This window comes from Pelobates fuscus, chromosome 2, assembly GCF_036172605.1.
Source record: "Pelobates fuscus isolate aPelFus1 chromosome 2, aPelFus1.pri, whole genome shotgun sequence".
NCBI lineage: Eukaryota > Metazoa > Chordata > Amphibia > Anura > Pelobatidae > Pelobates > Pelobates fuscus.
Genome location: NC_086318.1, coordinates 424,112,570 through 424,133,720, shown reverse-complemented (window position 1 = coordinate 424,133,720; position 21,151 = coordinate 424,112,570). Strand labels below are relative to the sequence as shown.

The 21,151-nt window shown below is 39.8% G+C and overlaps 1 protein-coding gene across 1 annotated transcript; it reads right to left on the bottom strand.

Annotated features, from left to right (window-relative positions):
• Window positions 1-287: 287 nt before the first annotated feature.
• On the bottom strand, window positions 288-20,690 carry SNRPB2 (small nuclear ribonucleoprotein polypeptide B2). Its single transcript, XM_063441512.1, has 7 exons — window positions 20,643-20,690; window positions 13,507-13,591; window positions 12,078-12,250; window positions 11,233-11,370; window positions 6,857-6,907; window positions 1,866-1,954; window positions 288-539 (listed from the first exon to the last, which is right to left on the bottom strand). The coding sequence occupies exons 2-7, from the start codon at window positions 13,568-13,570 to the stop codon at window positions 380-382; spliced, it is 675 nt and encodes a 224-aa protein (XP_063297582.1). The 5' UTR covers window positions 13,571-13,591; window positions 20,643-20,690; the 3' UTR covers window positions 288-379.
• Between the last annotated feature and the right edge of the window lie 461 nt (window positions 20,691-21,151).

The window sequence follows — 21,151 nt, the reverse complement described above, 5'->3', positions numbered from 1 at the left end:
AGTCACAATGCTGGCAAAGCATTGGGAGAGACATAGTCCACATTTTATTGCAAACCCCTAATCTAGATTAAGCTTTAACCGTTGGCTACACACACAGTAATCATATCCATTGTATTAAATGCTGTAATAGATGAAAAAAAAAAAAAAAACAGTATAGCAAGGATCAAATAAAAGCAAATGGATGTAAACGAAATCACCAATATTAAAAGAAAACATTTATTTGTACAAAATTATGATTTCTGTCATAATTGAAAAAAAAAAAAACCATGTGCATAACCAGCCATAGCCAGTCATCAATTTCCTGAACATGAAGAGTCTTCCAGAATATCAACAATAAACAAAATAATTGCATAAGCAAGTCCATCAATGTAAATTCTGTCTACTTTTTAGCGTAAGTGATTTTCATGGCGTGAGACGGTGTGATCTTAAATCCTTGTAGGGCATCACGTGCAGATCCCGCTTGAGTTTCATTTTCAAATTCTACGAAGGCAATGTCGTGTCTGCCCGGTACTAATCTAACTTCTTTGAAGCCAGGGAACCTGTAGAGAGTGCATAGGTATATTAAAACAATTATAACTATACAAATGTAAATTAAGAAGCAGACATTTAAAAAAAATAATAATAATAATAATAATTAGATTATGAAAATGCTATCATCTTCATAAGAAAGGGAACTCAAAGTATAAAAATATTCTGAATGCAAAGAGCTAAAGTGAGAGATTTGGAAGTAAAAAGATGCAATACCAGGAACAATAAAGAGAATACATTCGCTATGTGTGGAAAGAGCACAATCAGGTGCAGGGAATTGGGTAAGTTAGGAAAGTTGTGAGAAGGCCAGTAAGCGGCTCAAGCTGTGATATGTGAGAGGTCATGACAAACATCTGATTAACACAAGCAACCACAGACCATCACTATTTCTTGGACACAGGAGATTGAGGTCACCAGTTTTTATTAGGGATGCACCGAAATTTAGTCTGCCAAAATATTCGTCCAAAAATGGGTCTATCACGTTTCGGACGAAAACGGGTCAAATTTGCAGAAATAATTGGCATAGTTTACCAGACATGCTTGCATTAACAATTCAGATGATTATACTGTATTTCACAATGAAAGATAGTAATGATGACATGAAAAATCAGGACTACTGCACTTGGGACAAGGGAGGGGAAAAAACTATGGGACAGGGAAGGAAGAAGAACGCTATGGGACAGGGGAGGGGGGGGAGGGAAGAACACTATGGGACAGTGGAGAGGGGGAAAGAACACTATAGGACAGGGGAGAGGGGAGAAAAAAAAACTATGTGACTGGGGAGGAGGGAGGAAAGAACACTAAAAAAGGAGGGACGGGAGAGGAACATTAAGCAGCGGGGACCACTAAAAGAGAAGGGAGAAGGGAAGTTTTTCATATTAGATTAATTAAATTCATTAAAAAGTCTAATAATACAATTTTGGGGGGAAATTTTTTATTAAATCATTTGAGAAAAAAGTAATTTTTGGTTTTGGATTTCGGCCAAGGGCATCCTGAATTTTCGGTTTCTGACCAGAATTTTTATTTCGGTGCATCTTTTATTGCAATAAACAGTCTCCACATGCATGACTTATTGGCCAGATAGTATTTTCACACACAGGTCAGAATTAATTTGAAATCAGGAAAGAAAGTCAGACAAGTAATAAAGTTCAGAATTTGACTAAAAAGTTTTTTTCAATAGCACAGTATAATGTAAGAAAAAAAAACTAAAAAGTAATCTCTATAGACACGCTGTATATCGGTGTCACCTGAGTGACATTCAGCATTCAGCAGTGGCATTCAGAAAGCACCTTAGAATATAAAAATAAATCAATAAATGAAATAAATCTCAAACTTACTGGTTAAATAACATGGACAGCATCATCTCATTGGTTTCTTCAGGTAAATTATTAAGGAAGAGGATATAATTTGGTGGATTGTCAGGAACCTAGAATTAAAACACACATACACAATGTTATAGGTTGTATCAATCTCTGCCCCGAATCGAAGCCGTTTTTACTATGCTTACATCTGGTCTCCAGAAGGAGAAGCTGGATTGCTCTATAGAACAAAGCAAGACCATGCACGGACCATGCTCATTGGCTGAGAGTAACAGCTGAGTACTCCCAGCCAATGAACATGTTCCTGTGTCAGCTGTGCTTTGCTCTACAAATAGATCCGGCGTTTCTGGCTAAAGAAGGCCAGATGCAGCAAATGCATCCAGCATAACCCAGGTAAGTAGTAAAAACATGCTAAAAGGATGTGACATTTTACCACGGGACAGACAGAATTAGAATACTCCTGGAGCCATTACCAATAGAAAGGGCTCTGCCTCCAGTAGCTGCCAACTGTTTCTCAAAAATGGTATCATTATACGCATCTAACTTTACATCTATTTATAAAAATAAAAAAATAAATAAAAAAAGAAATCCCTATGGACATGCTCACTAATCCTATTGGACATTTGAATAAGATTTTGCTGTCACTTTAACCCCTTAAGGACCAATTTTCTGGAATAAAAGGGAATCATGACATGTCACACATGTCATGTGTCCTTAAGGGGTTAATGGCCATTAAAGTGTAAGCATAGGGATTTGAAAGAAACCTATTTTTTGTTTTCTTATTGTATGTATTGGGGCTGATGTGTACTAAAGCCCTCGCTGCCACTAAGGAGTAGTCTGAGTTTGAGCATAAGGGATTAATTTAAGGTTTTTGTATTTTAAAATTATTATTATTTTTTTTTTTTTTTTTTTTTAAGAAACAATAAGATAAAGAAATTATCAAAACAAATAAAGTTGTACAATTTTGCCTTTGCCTAGTTGAAAAAGGAAAAGTTGGACTCGAAATGCTTGTGATGTGTATTTGGAGGAGAAATAGGATTGTATCTCCATAAACTGCGATTTTGGACTCTATGCTCTGTGTGTCATATGAACAAGGCACCCCAAGATTTGACTGGATTAACCTTTAATAGTAACTTGATTTAAAGGGACACTCCAGGCACCAATTTTGCATAAAATAAATGATTTGCAGAATGCTGCACCTTAAGCCTGTCTTCTTAGCCACATCCCCTTACTCCAGAAAAATAATTCCTTATCAAAAATGTATGTACACACCTCAGTCACTGACAGCACTGAATGATCTGAACAACAAAACAACCTGCATTAGAAGGAGAGAACACCCAGAGGACATACAGTAAGGATATCACTGCCTGTTTGTAGTTTCTCTGACTGTCTGCAGCCAGGTAATAAAAACTGCTCTCGTAGTACTGTTGGGGCAGAGACTGTGCACGCTCTGTGTGCAGCACCTTTAAATCTACTTCCATCCATGACCTATTTATCTCACACTCCCTAAACCTACTTGCACTAACAGAAACATGGCTCTCTCCCTCGGATACTGCTACCCCTGCCTCACTGTCCTTTGGTGGTCTTCACTTTACCCACAATCCAAGACAAGCGGAGATTAAAGGTGGCGGTGTAGGTTTTCTTCTCTCACCCCACTGCTCCTTTAAAACCCTGCCCACGCCCCCTTCCCTCTCTTTCCCATCATTCGAAATTCATTCAATTCGCCTTTTCAAACCCTTCTCTGCTAACATTGCCGTCATCTATCGTCCCCCTGGTTCCCCTCTCCTCTTCCTTGACCACTTTGCTGCCTGGCTACCCTACTTCCTCTCTTCCAACATTCCATCCCTAATTCTTGGAGACTTCAATATTCCCATTAACCCACCTTTAACCCCAGCAGCCTCTAAACTACTTTCAATTACTTCCTCCCTTGGACTATTGCAGTGGGCTAATTCTCCCACTCATGTAGCTGGCAATACCCTCGACCTTATTTTCTCCTATTCATGTACATTATCTAATATCTGCAATACTCCATTTCCTCTCTCTGATCACCACCTCTTATCGTTTGCTCTCAATTACCCCCTCACCCAACAACCTCAGCCTAACCCCCCTCAGCTCAGAAGGAACCTTAACTCTATTGACCTCCAGCAGCTGTCGGCTGACATTGATTCACAACTGCTATCCATCCCTTCCCTCTCCTGTCCCTCACTGGCCATCTCCACATATAACACTACCCTCACATCTGCCTTGAACACTGCAGCCCCACTCCAAACATGCACCACGAGGAGAACACGACCCCAACCTTGGCATAATAAATCAACACGCTATCTGCAGAGTTGCTCCCGCTGTGCTGAACGCTCCTGGAGGAAGTCCCGCACCCAGGCAGACTATCTTCATTATAGATTCATGTTGCTTTCGTACAGCGCAGCCCTTGCCCTCGCCAAACAGTCCTACTTTTCCTCTCTCATTAGTTCATGCTCCCGCAATCCCAGACGTCTCTTTGACACTTTTAATTCCCTTCTCCGCCCTGCTGTGGCCACCCCCCAAACTAACCTTACAGCTGATAGCTTTGCATATTACTTTACTGACAAGATTGAACAGCTAAGGAAACAATTCTCCCCTCCTTGCCGTTCTCTTTCTCAACCACACATAAATCATGCTTTCCCTACCCTTCAGACTTTCTCCCCAGCTACTGAACAAGAGGTGGCTGCACTTCTCCATTCCTCTCGCCCCACCACTTGCCCACTTGATCCTGTCCCATCTCACCTCATCAGATCTCTCTCCCCTTGTCTTGTGCCTATCCTAACACACATCTTTAACTGCTCTCTCTCTTCTGGCACTGTTCCTGCTGACCTTAAACATGCCACTGTAATACCTATCCTGAAAAAACCATCTCTTGACCCGTCCTCCCCCTCGAACTATCGTCCCATATCCCTGCTCCCTTACTCATCAAAGCTTTTGGAAAGACTTGTCTTTACCCGTGTGTCTCACTTCCTTAATTCCAACTCTCTCCTTGACCCTCTTCAGTCTGGCTTCCGCCCTCTCCACTCTACTGAGACCGCTCTTATCAAAGTGACTAATGACCTAATCTCCGCTAAATCCAAAGGTCACTACTCCATATTAATTCTCCTTGACCTCTCTGCTGCCTTTGACACAGTTGATCATTCTCTCCTCCTTCAAACTCTTCAATCACTCGGTCTCTGTGACTCTGTCCTCTCTTGGTTTTCCTCCTCTCTCTCCCAACGCTCATTTAGTGTCTCCTTTTCCAAGGATACCTCCTCCCCTCGCCCTGTCTCGGTTGGAGTTCCCCAAGGCTCTGTCCTTGGTCCCCTTCTATTTTCTCTTTATACTGCCTCTCTTGGAAAACTTATTGCCTCTTTTGGATTCAACTACCACCTGTACGCTGATGACACTCAGATATACCTCTCCTCACCGGACCTCTCCCCGGCCGTCCTGCAACGTGTCACTGCTTGCCTCTCTTCCATCTCTGAGTGGATGTCGTCACGCTTTCTCAAACTTAACCTCTCTAAAACTGAACTCCTTGTCTTTCCTCCTCCTAATACTGATCCTCCTCTCTCACTCTCCCTTCAGGTCAGTGATATCCACATAAGTCCATCCCTACAAGCGCGCTGTCTTGGCGTCATACTTGACTCTGGTCTCACCTTTGAGTCTCACATCCAGTTTGTTGCCAAGTCCTGTAGGTTCCAACTCAAAAACATAGCCCGCATCCGCCCCTTTCTTACGCAAGATGCTACCAAGGAGCTTGTCCATGCTCTAGTAATTTCCCGCATGGATTACTGTAACCCTCTCCTGATTGGTCTCCCCAAAAGCCGTACTGCCCCGCTACAGTCTGTAATGAATGCTGCAGCTAGACTGATTTTCCTATCCAGTCGGTCCTCTCATACCTCGCCCCTCTGCCAGTCCTTACATTGGCTTCCTGTATCCTACAGGAGTCAATTCAAAGTGCTAACCCATACATTTAAAGCACTGAACAATTCCAGCCCCTCTTATATCTCTTCACTGATCCAGAGGTATGCCCCTCCTCGTACCCTCCGCTCTGCCCGCGACCACCTCCTGACCGCTGCTCGCACCCGTACGGCCAACTCACGCTTGCAGGACTTCTCACGGGCGGCTCCTCTCCTATGGAATAACTTGCCTACTGCCATCAGACTCTCCCCTAGTCTTCAATCATTTAAGAAGGGCCTTAAATCCCATCTCTTCAGGAAAGCGTATGGCCTCCCAGAGTAATCTCTCCCTTACATACCTGTCCCTATGGGATAGTGCTTTGCTCTCTCCTCCAGCTCTGCTTCACTCCTACTTGATATTTCCTATCCTAATGTTTCTAATACCCCACCTCCTATAGAGTGTAAGCTCATTTGAGCAGGGTCCTCTTCAACCTATTATTCCTGTAAGTTTTCTTGTAATTGTCTTATTTATTGTTACATCCCCCCCCCTCTCAAAATATTGTAAAGCGCTACGGAATCTGTTGGCGCTATATAAATGGCAATAATAATAATAATAATTTGATAAAGGCGTCTTTCTAGCATGAGGTGGCGTGGCTAAGGAGGTTTATTTATGGTGCAGCATTCTTCAACTTTTTTTTTGTGCAAAATAAATAAAAAGTTGAGCATGCAAAAAATACAGCATATTAATGAGACCAAAAGGTATCAGATGCATTAAAGTGTATTTGGGGCCAGGTGTGTCCCATATACTACACATCCAAAAATCTACAGTAAAAGTGAAACACATTTTTTTAAAAAGTGGAGCGTACAAAAATGACTCAATACTGCACATTCAATTTTTTGTTGCTTCTTGTTATTACCCATTTTTGACAACAAATTAGCAGTGTGCTGGGTATCCCTGACGTTTAACAAAAAACAGTTCCTATTTTGCATGTAAACAATGCATATTCACACCTAATGAACAGTGATTTCTGATAGAGAGGCTTATCAGTTAATGTACATCACACCATGTAACAGTAATTTGTAATAATCAAGAAAGCTTAACATTACCGGCTGGTTTCCTGTTTCTACTGGAGAAGTATTTCCATTTGGCGTCTGTCCCTGAAAATGGAAAAAAAAGAAAAAGAAAAAAAACAAGGAGAGAGAAAATTAAATCTATAAGCAAAATATGGTACATACCACCAGGCTGCAAAGTAATCTGATATACATTTGCCAACACTGATGAGAATTTGTTCCTAAACAAAATGACTAATATGAGCAAATTGTCCATTTACTAAAATTAAAAAAACTAAAAAGTTATTTCAGCTCCCTGCATCATCCATGTGTTTCTGTACACATTAAGATTAACCCCTTAAGGACAGAGCTTCGGAAGCTTGTCTTTCACTTTGTGATAACGGCATTTTGTGCATTTTTTGCAGTTTGCGTTCAACTGCAATTTGCATTTGACTAATTTATTGCACCGACGCATATTATATACCGTTTTTTTAAAGGACAGAAAGGGCTTTCATTTGATGTAACATATATATATATATACATGCTTATTTATTATAAAAAAATACAGAAAAATGCAAAAAAAAATGAAAAGATTTGATTTTTTTTACAGTTTTTTGCAATAATAATGTGTGCCTAATTAGTGCAGGTTAAGGAAAGTAATTAAAAATAAATTCATTTAGTTGTTCTGATTTACAGAATATATAATGTGTCTGGGATTTTCAGTTTTTTTTGGTAGTTACAGGTCACAAAGCACAAGGAGTAAAATAAACTTTTAATATGGAGCGATTTTAGAATTTGGTATGTTTGTCTTGTAAGCTTTATAGCCATAAAAGAAAACAAAATTGCCACACAAAAGTATATATTTATATAAAGTAGACACCACAGGCTATTTACCTAAGGTTGTTTTGACACTTTCTACGTAGCCATTTTACCGCCAACCTCTGCTAAATATTGGAGTAAAATTGTGTTTTTTGGGGGTTTTCGCACACAAACTTATAACAAAGAACTTCTCATGTGTATTTTGTAAAGTTGGTGTGTGCTATTCCTGTACAAAGTTTTATTATGTGTTCAGTTACTTCTGCTGAGTACAACGGTACCCCCATTGTATGTCTTTGGCATTTCGTGAAGCTACAGTGCCATATAGGAGACCTGTCCTTTTCAGTATTCACAGTAGAATTTTGAGAGACGGATTTAATGAGCCTATGCTTCTATTTGGGGTATTATAACAGTTTGTTCAAAAAAAACCCACAAAGGCCTACCATTTGTAAAAGTAGACACCTCAGGGTATCTCATATGGTGCATATTGTGCCTTAACATGCCCCCATTTTTTTACCATTACATGCCAAAGTATGTGGTAAAAAATAATTTTGTGCATTTTTTACATACGGATTGCATTTTTGCTGGGCATTTTGTATATTTCATATATGCCACTAAGTTCAAACCCCCCAAATTATGCTCAGCTAAGTCTTCTGAGTAAAAGGACACCCCCATTGTATGTCTATGGCACTATTTCGTGAAGCTACAGTGCCATACAGGAGACCTGTCCTTTTCAGTATTCACAGTAGAATTTTGAGAGACGGATTTAATGAGCCTATGCTTCCATTTGGGTTATTATAACAGTTTGACTGTTCAAAAAAAAAACACAAAGGCCTACCATTTGTAAAAGTAGACACCCCAGGGTATCTCATAAGGTGCATATTGTGCCTTAACATGCCCCCATTTTTTTACCATTACATGCCAAAGTATGTGGTAAAAAATAATTTTGTGCATTTTTTACATACGGATTGCATTTTTGCTGGGCATTTTGTATATTTCATATGTGCCACTAAGTTCAAACCCCCCAAATTATGCTCAGCTAAGTCTTCTGAGTAAAAGGACACCCCCATTGTATGTCTATGGCACTATTTCGTGAAGCTACAGTGCCATATAGGAGACCAAGCCATATCAGTTTTTACCGAACTTTGAATTTTGACGCCGGTCCTAAGTGCAATTTCCAAGCATCTTCGCAGGTTTTAAATTCAAACTACCCCACAAAGGCCTACCATTTCTTAAAGTAGACACCCCAGGGTATTTCAAAAGGCATATTTTGAACCTTAGCGTGGGATCATTTTTCCGCTAGCGTGTACCAGGTGTAGTGGTAATAAGCGTTTTTTTCTGCCTTTTTGACACACAAAGTGAGTTTGCACAGTATATTTTGCAAACCATATGTGTACTACCACTGTATAATACTTCATATGTTGCTCAGCTATGTCTGCTGAGTACAAAAATACCCCCGTATGTACCTTTGCCAGGTATATGTGGACATCGGAGGGGCACATTTGGGACACAGCCATTCCATTTTTTTTTTCCAACTTTCAATTTTTACGCTGTGCCCATGTCCCATTTTAGAGTATTTTACCAGGCTATATAATCCAAATACCCCATAAAGCCATACCATTTCTTAAAGAAGACATCCCAGGGAATTTTAAAAGGCATATTTTGAACCTTAGCGTGGGATCATTTTTCTATACTATAGGGATTAAAATCAACCCTGCCCATTTCTGAAAAGCAATCTTTTGATCCTCACTCAGTAATAAAAAGGTTACAGAGACAGTGGTGATTAAAAGAGGACATTCAAGTAAACAAAAACTTTATGTAGAAACTATGAACTGCATTACTCCAAAAAGTCAGAATTTTACAGCAGACAAGTTGTCATCATTTTAATTCTTTATCTTTCCCTGGTCACTGAGTACTATTGCGTACTGTGAGGGGAATGGTACGCAAGAATACAGAATTGTAGGTAATAATGTTACTTTCAACGACGCTGTCCAGCCAGGACATCTCATGTCATCTCCTTAACCAGTTAGATTGTTCCAGACCAGATCCTTGCTCAGTTATGTGTAATTATAGAATTGATATGTTTGGAAATTCGTATGCCTAAGTAAGTTAAATAATTATCTCTCCATTCATATTGGAAACTTAAATGAAAGTGGGACACCTCTTCCTTCAGGATTTCTATTGCGAGGGCTTGTGACTTAGACAAATTAACCTTGTAATAGGACACATAACTGAATTGAGATAGTGTGTATTGTAGGTCTGGGAGGAGCTTTAGGTGGTCAGTCATAGCGACCATGCTATCATCAGCAAATATGCCTAAAACTTGGGTAGAGCTTGGCGATATGGGATATGCTGAAATTAAAGCGTTAGACCTCATCACTATTGCCAGTGGCTCCAAAGCCATTTTGTAGAATAGGGATGAAGGGGGACATTCCTGACGGGATCCACTGATGATATGGAATGAAGGCGAGAGAAACTCAGTTGGCCAAACAGAAACTGTAGGGAATGCATATAGAAGTTTCACTGCATATATAAAGGGGATGGAAAACCAACTATATCTAAAACCTCCTACATATACCCCATTGGACAGGTCAAAAGTATTTTCAGTGACGAGAGAGAGAAGCAGACAGGAACCAGGCACCCACTCAGAGAATGATGTAGGTTATTGGTAGACTTCCTAGTATTGTCAGATAGTTGTCTAAATTATACAAATCTGTCTGGATATAAAAGGGCTGGTAGTAAGTCAATAGTTTCAAATAGCCAGGATCTTAGCGTAAATCTTCGTGCCAGAGTTATGTAGCGATATATGGCGAAAGTTCTGGCATACAATTGCTGGTTTGCCTAGTGTAGGTATATGGGCATGTAAGAATCCCTCTTGTAAAGTCCTTTTTTTTGGTAGTAATTAAAGAGGGAAGCAAAATGAAGAGCTAATAGGAATGAAAATTTATATACATTATATAATGGGCCAGACAGTATTCCTAAATCTTACAGGTGTTTTTTTCACATTTTCCACCTCTTTGGTGACGGGTGCCGACAGCACTTCTGAGTTAGCCATGGGAATCTTGGGGAGGTGTAACTTGTTCAAAAACATTAATCTTCTCCAAGGAGGGTTGATGGATTGTATTATCCTCATGTAAATTATAAAGTGTAGAGCAATAATTGGCAAATACTGTGGGGTTATAAAGTCTGGTACTGTTGGATGAGGAAATAAAAGGGATAGTGATGTGGGATCTGTGAGCCTACTATGCTGTGCTTCTAACTGCATAATAGAAAACAAACAAAAAAAACACCAAACCAGCTCCATAACCTTCTCATGCATAACAAGAGTTCAACAGCATACGAAAGCATGTGTTTGCCAGAAACTTTGGTTCATGGTAACATTACTGGTGACACTAAAGTATACTGATCAGTTAGGGCAGACAGAAAGCTCTTAGCAATGTTATTCCACTGGAAAACACGTTCACTCCATTTTAGGTGCATGAGCCTTTGTCTTTAAACCGAGGATAAGGACCACATTTATCTGGCACAGAATGCTGGAGAATTGGTGCTCCATCACAAATTGTTCAAACATTAATACATTGTGATTTTTGTTTAAAAATTATTGTGCTGACTCTTACCGGTGCTGGCTTATTTGCTGCATTAGCTGCCTGGTCTTGAGCTTTGCTCTTTTTCTTTTCTTTCTTCTTCTCCTTATCTGCAAATGTGCCCCGCATTTTAGATACAAGATCAGAGTCTGTCTTGGCATACTGGATCCTCTGTAGATTACAAAAAAAAAAAAAAACGTGTTTACATGTGTCCCAAAGGACAACTCTGTCAGTCAGAGAGCAGAGGTACGTCCTGGTACGGTCCTGCAATCCACGTGCACACAGTAGAGATGTATTGGGATAAAGCATCCCTATGGAAAGATTGATTGGTACAGCATAGTGATAGCCATACATGTGTAGTAGCGCCGCAAAGCTTCTCTATCGAGAAGCACTGGATTGGCTGAATTCACCAGTAATGATGATCTCAAGCAGACATGGAGTAGAAGTCCCACATAGTTCAGTAAATGTTATTTATTTTAATGTTAAGTGGAGGCTACATCAAAATGTTAAGACATACATCTAACATTAGAAATAAATGTTTGTATTTTTAAGGTTAGAGTCTTCCTTTAAATTAGCAGATTTAAGTATAACAAACTTGTTTTAGGGAGCTTATTCAAATATCTTTTTTTTTTATATTTCTATAAATTTAATGCACTGTTGCAAGCAGTTACAGCAATAACAAAACATTCCAAATGCAATGGCTCTCTCAAAGTAAAACCTGTATGGAAAATAATTTCAAATTGCTCATGAGCTGAATGGCCCACCCTTATCTTACAGGCCATATGTGGGGAAACAAGGAAGTGAGAGGATGATTGTAAATGTCCCCCTTCCCCCCCTCCCCCCTCCGAATACTAAACAACAAGATTTAGAACACTTACCATTGGCTTATTGTAAAAAGGAAAACCTTGTAACTGACGTAAAGCATTGGTGGCAGAAGCAAGCTCCTTAAATATTACAAAAGCTTGTCCTCTCATCTTCATAGTCTTCAGTGATACAATGTCCATCACATGGCCAAACTGAGAGAATAATGCATACAACGATCTCTTTAATTCTGTGAAAAAAATGCACAAATAAATATTGTTAGACTAAAAAGGCTTGTCATGGAGGAAATAAAATGTGATACAGAGAACTTGAAAGTGTAATGCCAGCTCTCTGAGCGACAGGGCTTCTAGAAAGAGCGTGAAGCTCCCCTTTAAAGCGGCTTTGGCAGTTTTACAAAAATGTGGAAATAAAAAGTTCCATGAGATGAAGCAGTGACAGTGCCAACTGTATCAATTAAATCTGCTGCAAAATGATCCACAATCAGATAGGTTATTCACTGGAGTAAATCATTTGGCACAAATGGCTATCTAGAAAAACAGAATTATTATTTTTTTTAATTGACTGATTATGCGGAAACAAGTTTATGAGAAAAACCAGCTTCAGGTGAACATAATATCAATTTCCTGGCATTCTACAGGTTATACTTTTTACTTCTTATTATAACCTTTTTTCCCCACTGTTTTTATTTACTTTTTAAATCCATACTGCCCTATTGGGAACAAATACTGTGTTCCCTTATTTTGTAAACTCAAAACCTATTTAACTAAAGTAAAAACTTGCTTTGAATCCACTGGGCAAAGCTCTCCTTAAGAATTTTTACACCCTGTCCAACATCATACCTTCCCTCTCATCTCCTCTCCATTGTCTAATCAAATGCTCCACATAGCATCTGACTGAACTATTCCCAAAGCCTTAAAACGCATGCTCACTTTGTGCTGGGTAGGAAGTGGGGAAGAAGGGGTGGGGGGGGATTTAAAACAAAAAAAAACAACAACCTAATAATTCTCAATGAAGGGAAGTGGGGAGGGTGCACACCCAGGGAGAGTAAAGAGATCTAGGCTTTTCGTTGCAGATGTGCTCCAAGTGCTGCCTGGAAGGGGTAATAACATTTGTCGCCAGCGTTTGCTAATGACAGATGTAGTTTTTGCACAGAATTAACATGACACAGCCAACAGCAGAGTTCTGTGTGGCTCAAGTCACATGTGCAGGGTGTACAACTAGCCCCTGGTACTAAAGTCTCTATGTGCAGCGTTTCAAGCAGAATCGCTACTCATATAGATTCCTTCCACCACGACACTTGTAAAAGTAGAAGTGATCATAGCAGCTGGATTAACCCTTTAACCTACAATTTGTTTTTAAATAAAAGAAGAATAAATGCATTGACACTATACAAATTTACCTAACAGGACTACAATATGTGCATGACCATTTTATGAATGTGAAAACAGAATTAGTCAGGAAAACGTCAGGATGCTTTGCTCTCACCATCTTTCTTGATTTTATCGCTCAGGTTGTTGATATAAACTGTATGGTTGGGACGGATATCCATTGTAATAATATTCTTGTAAAACTGAGAACAAATTTAACATAAAGCATCATTAGTATTGAGAAAAAAAAAAAAACACAGAAAGAAAATTAAACCACTTAACTAGGGTCTTAGACTAACATTCACTCATTAAAAGAGACCTCAGAACTAATATAATGAAATAAAAGGTAAAGCAGGCTTAAACAAATCAAAATACTATATCACTTAAATAAGCAGGAACTGTTGTCAGTGAACGGTCAGCGGGAGAGAAATCCTCACTACTACTGCAGAGAGAGAACCCTGTGTTCATGCAAAGAGTTTATTCAAGAGATTTTGTTAGGCTGCCCTCCATATGCTGAACCCAAGAAGCAATTGTGACTGATAGTAATTGTGTCAGCCTGCATATTTCAAATTAGTCATTAAAGGGATTCTTTAGTGCCAGGAAAACAAACCCGTTTTCCTGGCACTAGAGAGTCCTGGAGTGCCCCCCTCCCCACGTCGCTGAAGGGGTTAAAACCCTGTAGGGGTTAAAAGCTCTTCAGATACTTACCTGAATCCAGTGCCGATGTCCCTCGGCGCTAGGTCAGGCTCCGCTCACACTCCTCTCCTGCCAATTGGGGATACCTAATGTGCATGTGCGTCAATGGCTGTGCTCGCATTAGAATCTCCACATAGGAAAGCATTATTCAATGCTTTTCTATATGGATTCTGGCGACACTGAAGGTCCTCATGCATAGCGTGAGGACATCCAGCATCATTTAGACGACCAAAAGTCGTCTAAGAAGCCAGAAGTCCCTCTAGTGGCTGTCTGGTAGACAGTCACTAGAGGGGGACTTAAAGGACCACTATAGTGCCAGGAAAACATACTCGTTTTCCTGGCTCTATAGGGTCCCCCTAACCCTCTGGGTCCCCCTCTCGCCAGGCTCTAGGGTGAAGAAGGGGTTAAAATCTTACCCTTTTCCAGCACCGGGCTCCCTCAGCGCTGGGGACTCTCCTCCTTCTTCTGCTGTAAGCGCATGCGCGGCAAGAGCCGCGCGCACATTCAGCGAGTCTCATAGGAAAGCATTCTCAAAGCTTTCCTATGGAAGCTGGCGTCTTCTCAAAATCACAATGAGTACCGCGGAAGCGCCTCTAGCGACTGTCAATGAGACAGCCACTGGAGGCTTGATTAACCCTAATGTAAACATAGCAGTTTCTCTGAAACTGCTATGTTTACAGCAGAAAGGGTTAATCCTGGATGGACCTGGCACCCAGACCACTTCATTAAGCTGAAGTGGTCTGGGTGCCTATAGTGGTCCTTTAAAGCCGCACGGTAATTATTGCAGTTTATAAAAACTGCAATAATTACACTTGCAGGGTTATGGGAGTTCTAACTCGAATTCTATGGCTTTTAGATGGAAAAACTCTGATGGTCTAGGGAAGGCAAACTTTGGCACTAAGATATTGTGAACTATATATCCCCTAATGCTCTGCCAACTTTGTGGCTGTAAGAGTATTATGTGAGATGTAATTAACAACATCTGGAGTGCAAAAGGTTGCATACCACTGGTCCGGGGAATATAAATTGCTTAGACAAAAGGGGAATGCATGGAGTATTCAATAAATATTTATGCATGTCCAATGTTTCAGTGGTCAACAAATAGTGTCCAACTAACATGAAACCATGGCAAAAAACAAAGAATGCAATGTTTGATCTACGAATCAAACTGTGTCTGATTACTCTAAAACAATATCCTGTTTGGCATCATTATGGTGTGAATTTGAGCTTAAACACTGCCCTTGTGTAGTTATAGAAATAACGCAAAATTTGCAGTATAAATTTTTTTATAGCAAGTGTCAAAAGCTGTTGTGCCATAGAACATATAACGCCTTCGCCAAGATATTTATATCCATGTTTGAATCTGAAGTTACGGCAAAATAGGGCAGCAGTCCATAGTATGGGCATCCAAAAAAAATAGGTTTCCAGCTTCTTTTGAAATTTGTGTACTCTAGGTTTTATAAGCTACAACTCCCGCAATGCTCGGCGACACAGAAGCATCACAGTTAGCCACAGCGCACTGTAGTAGCTATCAGTGTGTAGAGCTGGCCTATCCGCCATGGTTCCCTGGACACACATTATTTCTAAACGTAGACTGCCAGCACATGAAAAGGCTGTCCTGTAGTGCTTGTAATAATCCAGGAACAGCAGGATAGCAGCCAATTCATTAATCAAGAAAGCATATCACAGGGAATTCTTAGAGAATTTAACTAATTTTCTTCTCCAGCGTGTGACAGCAGCCAGGATTCATGTGCTTCCCATCACCATAAAGGAATGATGATTTTTGTTTTTTTGATCCAGGAAGCCATGGTGGATACCTGGCAGCCTTATTAGAGGGACAGAACCACTAGCAGGATGTACAATATGAGGGGATAGCGGAGTCTACACAGTAAAAGGCTGGAGGGCATGGCTGTACTACTGAGCAGGGACAAATAAACTGCACCTTATACACAGGTAACAGAAATAAACACGTTATAGAGGGGGTTATATGAATTAATACACGTTATACGGGGGTTCTATGGATTAATACACGGTATACTGGGGTTCTATGAGTTAATACATGTTATAGAGGGGTTATATGAGTTAATACACGTTATACGGGGGTTCTATGAGTTAATACACGTTATACGGGGGTTCTATGAGTTAATACACGTTATACGGGGGTTCTATGAGTTAATACACGTTATACGGGGGTTCTATGAGTTAATACACGTTATACGGGGGTTCTATGAGTTAATACACGTTATAGAGGGGTTCTATGAGTTAATACACGTTATACGGGGGTTCTATGAGTTAATACACGTTATAGAGGGGTTCTATGAGTTAATACACGTTATACGGGGGTTCTATGGATTAATACACGGTATACTGGGGTTCTATGAGTTAATACACGCTATAGAGGGGTTATATGAATTAATACACGTTATACGGGGGTTCTATGAGTTAATACACGTTATACGGGGGTTCTATGAGTTAATACACGTTATAGAGGGGTTCTATGAGTTAATACACGTTATACGGGGGTTCTATGAGTTAATACACGTTATACGGGGGTTCTATGAGTTAATACACGTTATACGGGGGTTCTATGACTTAATACACGTTATAGAGGGGTTCTATGAATTAATACACGTTATACGGGGGTTATATGAGTTAATACACGTTATACGGGGGTTCTATGAGTTAATACACGCTATACGGGGGTTCTATGAGTTAATACACGTTATAGGGGGGTTCTATGAGTTAATACACGTTATACGGGGGTTCTATGAGTTAATACACGTTATACGGGGGTTCTATGAGTTAATACACGTTATAGAGGGGTTCTATGAGTTAATACACGTTATAGAGGGGTTATATGAATTAATACACGTTATACTGGGGTTCTATGAGTTAATACACGTTATAGAGGGGTTCTATGAGTTAATACACGTTATACGGGGGTTATATGAATTAATACACGTTATACGGGGGTTCTATGAGTTAATACACGCTATACGGGGGTTCTATGAGTTAATACACGTTATAGAGGGGTTCTATGAGTTAATACACGGTATACGGGGGTTCTATGAGTTAATACACGTTATACGGGGGTTATATGAATTAATACACGTTATACGGGGGTTATATGAATTAATACACGTTATACGGGGGTTCTATGAGTTAATACACGTTATACGGGGGTTCTATGAGTTAATACACGTTATACGGGGGTTCTATGAGTTAATACACGTTATACGGGGGTTCTATGAGTTAATACACGTTATAGAGGGGTTCTATGAGTTAATACACGTTATACGGGGGTTCTATGAGTTAATACACGTTATACGGGGGTTCTATGGATTAATACACGGTATACTGGGGTTCTATGAGTTAATACACGCTATAGAGGGGTTATATGAATTAATACACGTTATACGGGGGTTCTATGAGTTAATACACGTTATAGAGGGGTTCTATGAGTTAATACACGTTATACGGGGGTTCTATGAGTTAATACACGTTATGCGGGGGTTCTATGAGTTAATACACGTTATACGGGGGTTCTATGAGTTAATACACGTTATACGGGGGTTCTATGACTTAATACACGTTATAGAGGGGTTCTATGAATTAATACACGTTATACGGGGGTTATATGAGTTAATACACGTTATACGGGGGTTCTATGAGTTAATACACGCTATACGGGGGTTCTATGAGTTAATACACGCTATACGGGGGTTCTATGAGTTAATACACGCTATACGGGGGTTCTATGAGTTAATACACGTTATAGAGGGGTTCTATGAGTTAATACACGTTATACAGGGGTTCTATGAGTTAATACACGTTATACGGGGGTTCTATGAGTTAATACACGTTATAGAGGGGTTCTATGAGTTAATACACGCTATACGGGGGTTCTATGAGTTAATACACGTTATAGAGGGGTTCTATGAGTTAATACACGTTATAGAGGGGTTCTATGAGTTAATACACGTTATACAGGGGTTCTATGAGTTAATACACGTTATACAGGGGTTCTATGAGTTAATACACGTTATAGAGGGGTTCTATGAGTTAATACACGTTATAGAGGGGTTCTATGAGTTAATACACGGTATACGGGGGTTCTATGAGTTAATACACGTTATACGGGGGTTATATGAATTAATACACGTTATACGGGGGTTATATGAATTAATACACGTTATACGGGGGTTATATGAATTAATACACGTTATACTGGGGTTCTATGAGTTAATACACGTTATAGAGGGGTTCTATGAGTTAATACACGGTATACGGGGGTTCTATGAGTTAATACACGGTATACGGGGGTTATATGAATTAATACACGTTATACTGGGGTTCTATGAGTTAATACACGTTATAGAGGGGTTCTATGAGTTAATACACGTTATACGGGGGTTCTATGAGTTAATACACGTTATAGAGGGGTTCTATGAGTTAATACACGTTATACGGGGGTTCTATGAGTTAATACACGTTATACGGGGGTTCTATGAGTTAATACACGTTATACGGGGGTTATATGAATTAATACACGTTATACGGGGGTTCTATGAGTTAATACACGTTATAGAGGGGTTAATGAATACACGTTATACGGGGCTTATAATAACAGACCGCGCGTTATCCTGGGGTTCTATGGATTAATACACGTTATAGAGGGGTTAATGAATTAATACACGTTATACGGGGGTTATATGAATTAATACACGTTATACGGGGGTTCTATGAGTTAATACACGCTATACGGGGGTTCTATGAGTTAATACACGTTATAGAGGGGTTCTATGAGTTAATACACGGTATACGGGGGTTCTATGAGTTAATACACGTTATACGGGGGTTATATGAATTAATACACGTTATACGGGGGTTATATGAATTAATACACGTTATACGGGGGTTCTATGAGCTAATACACGTTATACGGGGGTTCTATGAGTTAATACACGTTATACGGGGGTTCTATGAGTTAATACACGTTATACGGGGGTTCTATGAGTTAATACACGTTATAGAGGGGTTCTATGAGTTAATACACGTTATACGGGGGTTCTATGAGTTAATACACGTTATACGGGGGTTCTATGGATTAATACACGGTATACTGGGGTTCTATGAGTTAATACACGCTATAGAGGGGTTATATGAATTAATACACGTTATACGGGGGTTCTATGAGTTAATACACGTTATAGAGGGGTTCTATGAGTTAATACACGTTATACGGGGGTTCTATGAGTTAATACACGTTATACGGGGGTTCTATGAGTTAATACACGTTATACGGGGGTTCTATGAGTTAATACACGTTATACGGGGGTTCTATGAGTTAATACACGTTATACGGGGGTTCTATGACTTAATACACGTTATAGAGGGGTTCTATGAATTAATACACGTTATACGGGGGTTATATGAGTTAATACACGCTATACGGGGGTTCTATGAGTTAATACACGCTATACGGGGGTTCTATGAGTTAATACACGCTATACGGGGGTTCTATGAGTTAATACACGCTATACGGGGGTTCTATGAGTTAATACACGTTATAGAGGGGTTCTATGAGTTAATACACGTTATACAGGGGTTCTATGAGTTAATACACGTTATACGGGGGTTCTATGAGTTAATACACGTTATAGAGGGGTTCTATGAGTTAATACACGCTATACGGGGGTTCTATGAGTTAATACACGTTATAGAGGGGTTCTATGAGTTAATACACGTTATAGAGGGGTTCTATGAGTTAATACACGTTATAGAGGGGTTCTATGAGTTAATACACGTTATACAGGGGTTCTATGAGTTAATACACGTTATACAGGGGTTCTATGAGTTAATACACGTTATAGAGGGGTTCTATGAGTTAATACACGTTATAGAGGGGTTCTATGAGTTAATACACGGTATACGGGGGTTCTATGAGTTAATACACGTTATACGGGGGTTATATGAATTAATACACGTTATACGGGGGTTATATGAATTAATACACGTTATACGGGGGTTATATGAATTAATACACGTTATACTGGGGTTCTATGAGTTAATACACGTTATAGAGGGGTTCTATGAGTTAATACACGGTATACGGGGGTTCTATGAGTTAATACACGGTATACGGGGGTTATATGAATTAATACACGTTATACTGGGGTTCTATGAGTTAATACACGTTATAGAGGGGTTCTATGAGTTAATACACGTTATACGGGGGTTCTATGAGTTAATACACGTTATAGAGGGGTTCTATGAGTTAATACACGTTATACGGGGGTTCTATGAGTTAATACACGTTATACGGGGGTTATATGAATTAATACACGTTATACGGGGGTTCTATGAGTTAATACACGTTATAGAGGGGTTAATGAATACACGTTATACGGGGCTTATAATAACAGACCGCGCGTTATCCTGGGGTTCTATGGATTAATACACGTTATAGAGGGGTTAATGAATTAATACACGTTATACGGGGGTTATAATAACAGACTGCTCGTTATACTGAGATTACAGCAGGAAAACTTTCCTTACCAGCCACACAGCACGATTCCCGGCGCTTTTTTGGCGCAGCCAGTGACGTCAAACATCCCGTAGCAGACGTCCTAACGTCGCGCCTAGAAAACACGTCTACGTTACGTCCGCGTTTGGCAGCCATCTTTGTTAAGGGCAGTTTTTTAAATGTTTGTATTTTTTGGGGGCCTGATACAGGGATGGGAGAATAGGGAGAGTGGATGTAACATTGTTATGGAGATGTCAGTGCTGACAAAATATCTTAATTTTGAAGTGTATTTGTAATGATTGTAATGATTGGCATGCCTTGTAGGAGACAGCAAGGTTTACATTGCAGAGCAGTGTTTTCAGAATACTAAGGGAGGAGAGAAGCAGGGTGAATGAACAGGGACAGTCTATGGGTTTCCATGGTGATAGCTTCACCTTTTAAGAACTTTGTCCCAGATTTGTGCTTCATACATATAACCAAGTCCTACATATTCAAATACAGTGTATCAATGCAAATGGCAAATTGCTTTCAAACCTGCTAT

What these genes read in the sequence shown, in the direction of transcription:
- SNRPB2 (XM_063441512.1), bottom strand. Translation starts at nt 13,570, where the DNA reads ATGGATATCCGTCCCAACCATACAGTTTATATCAACAACCTGAGCGAT. An exon ending in CTTTTTACAATAAGCCAATG is followed by an intron (nt 11,371 to 12,077) that starts GTAAGTGTTCTA and finishes TGTAATCTACAG; the next exon opens with AGGATCCAGTATGCCAAGAC. An exon ending in TAGAAACAGGAAACCAGCCG is followed by an intron (nt 1,955 to 6,856) that starts GTAATGTTAAGC and finishes TTTTAATTCTAG; the next exon opens with GTTCCTGACAATCCACCAAA.